General features: G+C 44.5%; 2 protein-coding genes and 1 non-coding gene across 3 annotated transcripts; 1 reads left to right on the top strand and 2 right to left on the bottom strand.

Moving 5' to 3' along the window:
* Positions 1-874: 874 nt before the first annotated feature.
* On the top strand, positions 875-3,330 carry fkbpl (FKBP prolyl isomerase like). Its single transcript, XM_084680599.1, has 4 exons — positions 875-993; positions 1,413-1,550; positions 1,659-1,939; positions 2,240-3,330. The coding sequence occupies exons 2-4, from the start codon at positions 1,415-1,417 to the stop codon at positions 2,957-2,959; spliced, it is 1,137 nt and encodes a 378-aa protein (XP_084536725.1). The 5' UTR covers positions 875-993; positions 1,413-1,414; the 3' UTR covers positions 2,960-3,330.
* Positions 3,331-4,138: 808 nt separating this feature from the next.
* Positions 4,139-4,211, bottom strand: trnaf-gaa (transfer RNA phenylalanine (anticodon GAA)). Its single transcript has one exon. It is a non-coding gene; the product is annotated as a tRNA-Phe (tRNA).
* A 361-nt stretch (positions 4,212-4,572) lies between these two features.
* On the bottom strand, positions 4,573-6,674 carry ebp (EBP cholestenol delta-isomerase). The gene is made up of 5 exons (XM_084680463.1): positions 6,546-6,674; positions 5,867-6,167; positions 5,615-5,651; positions 5,393-5,523; positions 4,573-5,179 (listed from the first exon to the last, which is right to left on the bottom strand). Exons 2-5 carry the CDS (start codon positions 6,165-6,167, stop codon positions 4,959-4,961), a joined length of 690 nt encoding a protein of 229 aa, XP_084536589.1. The 5' UTR covers positions 6,546-6,674; the 3' UTR covers positions 4,573-4,958.
* Between the last annotated feature and the right edge of the window lie 116 nt (positions 6,675-6,790).

Below are 6,790 nucleotides of genomic sequence, written 5' to 3'. Positions count from 1 at the left end.
CTGTTAAGACACCTCTCATGTGGTTGTTCTGACATGATGATCCTCGGGATGGCAGCTACACTGTGATGTGACTGCTGTAGATACTCCTTAACCTTCCTCGCTTCCTAGGACTGAAGCCCAGACGGGCATTACAGAATTACCTCCATGTCTGTTTCTTATCACTGTATGCAGCCAACATAATCATGAATCCCCCCACAGAGAGAAACTCATAGAGTTTACATTAGTATTATCACAGTCTAGGCATTCTGGTGCACCCGCCAAAGCATTAGCTGTATGACATCCGTAGTAAACATTGACATTACTTTATAGTGTGATAGACAAACGTATAGGCTAATGGTTTGTAGTGAAGTTGATAATGTTAGTGCTTGTGGAGGTGACCACCCCACAGTTAGTGCTTGTCTTGTGTCTGTTAACGCTCCTGTATGCACACATCTACACACACACACACACACACACACTTGCTCTGACAGTGAAAACTCCTCTCAGTCAGATACAGTCTAATCCTCGCTGACAGACCGGCTTAGCACCAGCAGGCCTGCGGAAGATGACGAGTTAACATGAGAGTGACACACACACAAACCCGCACACACATGCATACATTTGTATGACTGTTTGTACAATATGCACTTATAAGCATGACGGCCAAAAATCTTAACTAAGGGAGTTGTCACTGAAACAAATGGATTAATTAAATAGTTTTTTTCCACAATTAAATGAATTTACAGTTGCAAGAAAATGTAAGTAAGTACTTGGCATTATGTCAAACTATAACTCGAAATGATTGTTTTTCTCTGTGTTTATACCCATATACTGTATAACGTTTTATCCCAATAAAACTAAAAGGAGTCTTTCTCCTACTGACTGTACGCTTGGATTTGTTTTATGCGAATGTCGTCACTTCCACGATAACACGGAAGTTGACGGAACTATGTACATTGCGGCTCACGGTGAGCTCTGGCCAGCTGCGTGTTCTTCATCGCCAGGATCTTACAGGTGAAAAGTTGTACTATCTAGGCTAGATTATTAAAATGCATTACTAATAATTTTGGCTTTTGCGGTCATCATGTCTACTAGGACTATTATCACATTTCAAAGCGTGCAGTGCTAGCTAACGCGCAAGCTAAGGTGCTATTGTGTAGCTAGCTGGCTACTGTAATCACTGACACTATAAAACGAGTGTCAGTGATTACAGTACTTACCAACTACCAGCAAGTTAATTAACGATTTAAACAAATAAAAAAAGTGTTACCAGTACTATGTTACGGTTTTTTGTCAGTGGTAGCACTTAAAGTTAACTACTACCTAGACTACTAGGTTGACACAACGGTATAACACAACACCACTGTAGGCAAGTTGCAGGAATACATCACATTTTCTACTAATCACATCGACCCTCCATTCTTTTTCCCAAGTGATGAAGCCTGCCATCGCAGAGAAGTCGGGAAAAAGCCCCTCCTCGTGGGTGTGTGTGTGTCCCAGAGGCCTTAGGGAGGTTCAGTGCAGGCACATAGAGCAGGGAAGAGAGTCTGGTCACACTGGAGGAGATGGGGGTAAGATACTTCTCTTTCTCACTACTTAACACTACTACTTCTTTATATTTGGATGTATTTTACTCAAACCTAACCGTAACCAGGACAATCATAATTTGTCTTTTTCAGCTTTATCATCAAGTGACTGCCCACGGTTGGGTTCTTTGTGTCAAGTGAGAGTCCGACTCCAAGAGGGTCCGGAAATGGGTCAGCTGGACGCGAGCCTGTCGGTCACACCTGACCAGCCAATCACAGAGCTGACTGGGACGCAGCCAACAACATTCCCACGTGCTCTAGACTCTGTCCTGCAGGTCCCGCTGGGTGATTGGACGGTGCTGCGACTCGGGGACGGTCAGTGTGACATCACAGAGAGCTGCTTGGAGGGGATGACAGCTAGAGGCATGTGTGAGGTAAACCAAAACATCAAAGCATTGGGAGTCAGGTGGCTGAGCGGTTAGGGAATCGTGCTAGTAATCTGAAGGTTACCAGTTCGATACCAGTTTGGCAATGCCAAATGACTTTGTGTCCTTGGCCAAGGAACTTCACCCTACTTGCCTCGGGGGGAATGTCCCTGTACTTACTGTAAGTCGCTCTGGATAAGAGCGTCTGCTAAATGACTAAATGTAAATGTAAATACATAAACAGCCAACACCGGTCTGATGGTCGAAATCTAAAGCGTGCAGCATGTGTATCCTCTTCCCCCACTTTAGATATTACTGACCCCAGTGAGACACGGCCCCAAAGCCAGCGCTGACTTGGTGCCTTGCCCTGGAACGGAGGATGCAGAAGGAGAGAACGCCACAGACCAGCCTCTGAGCGCCATCGTCGAGCTGCACTCATTCACGCCAGGCAGGGAATCCTGGGAAGTCCCCCCAGGTGAGAAGTGGAGCTGGCTGAGGTCGCACAAGGAGCGCGGAGGAGCCCGCTTCAGGAGCGGCGACGTCTGGGGGGCCGCAGACAGTTACAGCCGTGCCCTCAAACTCCTCATCACCCTCCAGCAACACACGCGGGAGACAAGCGGAGGGATGGAGGACATAGAGGAGGAGGAGGAAGACCAGCAGACAGGCGATGACACACAGCAGCCGCCCTCAAAAGCCCCTCTCCCCACAATGAGGGAGCACAGAAGCGTCAAAGCGGAGCTCCACTCTAACCTCTCTCTGTGCCAGCTCAAACTGCACCTACCAGAGAGAGCCAGGACCAATGCTGCTAAGGCCGTTCTTCTGGAGCCTGGCGGGGCCAAGGCCTGGTACCGGCTGGGCCAAGCCTGCCTGGAAGTGTCTGATCTGGGGGAGGCCAGGAGGGCTTTTCAGAGGCTACTGGAGCTGCAGCCGGACTCGTCCACTGCTCAGAAGGGACTCCGAGAAGTGGGGAACAGGGAGAGGGAGACAAACAGCCAGTTAGGACAGAGACTCAGTAAAATGTTCAGCTGAGTTTGGACTCAGATCGAGCAGGTGTTGGAATTTAGCTCTGGAAGTCTGTAACATCTCATCAGATAAAAACTGCTTGTAAAAGCATTGGTGTTACTGGTGCTGTATTGCTTGACCACCTTTATAACTGTCAAGTGCACTTAAGGAATATTTATTTTCTGAATGTAAATCTTATGTAAGCCACATTTTATAGTAGCCTAGCTATATGAGAGACATCAATATTAATGATGAATGGTCAACTGAAGATTTGGATTTCAAAATAAATGCTTACAATGTATCCCAGCATGTGAAGCGCAATAGCCCCAATACTTTTTCCAATACGATTATGAATTGTCAAGATGATTTAAATAAAAATTGTATTTTTCATTGTAAAATGTTTGTTAAATTTCTTGTGAGCTTCCAGGTTGGTCAAAAGTTGCAGTGAGATTAGCAATTGCAAAGTCAACACCGCTATAGGCCACTAAAGGACATTTTCATTGATCCTGTTCAACCAAATAGTAGGCTATTTCCCGCTACAAGCTAAGATAGCAAGTCTCTTAGACTGTTCTTTTTACAGTCAATGGTTTGTCTAGTTACTACGTAAAATAAAATGTATTGGAGGGCTGCCAACTCTCACGCGTTGGGCGTGAGACACACACATTTCAACCAGTTCACCCGCTTTCACGCCACACCTTGTATTTCTCACACTGAGAAGGCAATGTCAACCCCACCAAATTTGGTGGATTTGCCCCAGGCCACCAATTGTCACTCCAAGGTTTTTTTTTTTTTTGTGTGCAGCCCTGGTATTGTTCATTGGAATTTAGTAGTACTGACTCTTGACTCTCATAGGCGAAAAATATCTTCTTTTCAGCTTCTGCTGACGAAAAGATGGTCGCTTGAGTCCACCCATACGTCTTTCCATGCATCTGATATATGGTATATATATATATATAAATACCATAACTTTAACAATGGTAGTAATAAATTGGATTCATTTTATCACTGACTTTTATGAACAATCCATTGACTTCAAACATGCTTTTTCTGTATTAAAGGCGCTAACTTGCATTGTCTCCTTGGGAGTCAGTTTTAAAGTAATGAATTATACAAGCACGAAACGACTGCCTATACCGGTGCCATTTTCAACACTCGTCAGTCATGAAGTTCTAAATGTATATACAATTAAATGTATAGGGACCAAAATGCCGAAACCCGGGATCGAACCAGGGACCTTTAGATCTTCAGTCTAACGCTCTCCCAACTGAGCTATTTCGGCGTGTCCACGACAGTGTGTTACATTTGTATAAGATGTGTTTTTTTCAGTTTGTGTTTTTTTCTGACAAATAAAGCCCCAGATAAACAAAACAGGTTTATCTGGGCCAGTTGTCCAGTACATTACTTAGTTGTAATATGTTTTTACAAAATCTTAATCAAGCCAGTAAGTTGTTACACTGTCATTACACAGTTTTTATACTGTCATTACAGTTATTATGTTGTTATTACACTGTTAGTAAGTTTGGTATTACACTGTTGTTACACTGTTCTTACACAGTTAACTGAGTATCTGTACTTCTATTTGAGTGAAGGATGTGAGTACTTTTGCCATCTCTGCCAGTAAAAAATATTAACCTCAAAAATATTTGGTGCCTTACAATCTCTAGGCGGATTTATTGTCTTGAACTTTCAGTAAAAAAGGTATACAAGTGTTTTGGACTTCATATTGTGCAATCTCAGACTAGTTATCCCAGGTTGGAGTGAGTTAACAAAAGCCACATCATGACATATTACATGAAGAAAGGTTCAGACATACAAGAATTGTACTGCACAATGACAAAAACCATACATTGCTAATACCAAAAGTGTACACCACATTTTTTTCAAAACAGTTCATTTTGACATTCAAACTTCCCTGGTTCCAACAGTATTAAAGTAGACACTCTCCCATATTCCAATTTTCCCTCTCTCCCCCTACTCTCCCCCTTCCCTCCCCCTGGAATGACGTCTCAAACTCTCGTTCCTCTCCTCACTTCCTCTTCTTCTTCTGTGCCCCCCTGGAGTCTGCGTGAATCTGGGCAGACGACAGTTGTCTCCAGGAGTCTGTGATGAGAAGCAGAGGGATGATGATCCACAGTATGTTCATGAAGACAAAGTAGAACCAGAAGTAGATGGGGTGTCCGAGCTCGCTGTGGGCGTAGCCGTCCCTGTGCTCCGTGTAGAAGTAGAGAACCGCTCCGTACAGCTGGCCTGGAGGGCAGAGATCAGGGTTAGAGAACACTGCACCCATGAGAGACACACCAGAACACTGATGGAGTCCAGAGACAACGGTAGCTGGTAACTGTGTGTACCTCTCAGACCACAATACAAATATCCGGAAGGCAGCTGACATTGTTGTGCAATAAAATCCTTTTGGGAGGGTGAACCGGGCAATGGAAGGCTTGAGTTTGCAAAACAACGTACCCAGTGAGACGATGAGCTGCAGGATGAATCTGTAAGGCCTGTTGGTCAGGAAGGCAAACACAGTCCAGAAGCTGAGTGGCCCCCACAACCAAGCGGTCACTGTCTCCATGCACACTGTAAAGTTATCCGCTCTGGAGAGAGAGTGGGGATTGATACTGTATCAGTGAGGCTGAAGTTAAGATTAACTTCCGGTCTAGGTGCTGTAAAAACAAAGTGCCTTACATTACGTATCGACTGTCTCCCTTGGAGTACTCTTTCCCTGTTGACCGGGAAAAAAAGGACAAGATCATTGGTCACATGATTTCTGTTGTTCGGATCAATCTTTCAGCCAGACAGTGTTATAGTAGTTTACAAATGAAGTCACCAACCTCAACCCTAATGGATGAAAAGGAGCGTACGCTCAATGAATAAACGTAAATTAAAACGACAAGCTGTGCTAATGCATTGCCATGGCGTCTCCATGGTCACACTCACACAGCTGAGACAGGAAGCTCTGGTCGGCAGGGATGATGTCATAGTAGAGGGAGAACCAGCCCTCTATGACGCCATGAATGAAGCCGCACACGGCAAACCAGCACAGGGCCAGACGGCGTCCAACCCCCAGCCTGCCCCCGGTCCCCTGCCGTCCAGTTATCAGCCAGGTAGCCACCAGGAAGGCCCCCGATACAGAGAAAAGGAACACCAGGATCTCCGACATGGAACGGTCATTGGCCACGTAGTGAGGGATGGAAAGGTCCCGTGGCCAATAGGGATGGGGAACCTGTGTTTCTATCATCTGTCAGAGACAGAGTCAGAGCACTGATAAAAGGAACTACAAAAAGTACTTTTGCTGACAAAATTACGAGTTAAACAGTGTAAGATACTATACGATGAGAGTTTTTAAATGTATCTCACCTGTCATTAAGGCTATTAAACTATTGTAAGGATGTACTGAGGTAACAACTTAAACATTAGAGTTATATTAACTATTATTTTAGCAACTTTTGCCATTCGTTTCTTATAACCACTGTAACTAATCTGTAGGACCAGGGGGAATAATAATACCGAAGTGAGCATTTTAAATGTGCGTTTTAAACAGACACTAACACAGACGCACAGCAGTCAGTCTGATTTGCTAACAAAACGAATGGAGTTTGTTCAATTGCGCACTTACCTTGGAAGCAGCTTGGAAATGGGTGTTGGTCACGCTGTTTTAGAAATGTAAAATAAATAGATATTCCTTGAGTAAGAATATCTTGCCCTGACGTTCAAAGAACAATTTCAACACTGTCGGACGTTGAGATCTATTGGCTGTAGATGAAAAAGAGGCAGGCACAAATGATAACACAGGCCTATCAGATAGCAGACTGTGCAACCAGAACAAAGCACGTGAGACCGTTCAACTCGTTGATTGGTCAT

This window comes from Hypomesus nipponensis, chromosome 18 (assembly GCF_054491055.1).
Source record: "Hypomesus nipponensis isolate SF chromosome 18, ASM5449105v1, whole genome shotgun sequence".
Lineage (NCBI taxonomy): Eukaryota > Metazoa > Chordata > Actinopteri > Osmeriformes > Osmeridae > Hypomesus > Hypomesus nipponensis.
This window is presented reverse-complemented; position numbering and strand designations above follow the sequence as displayed.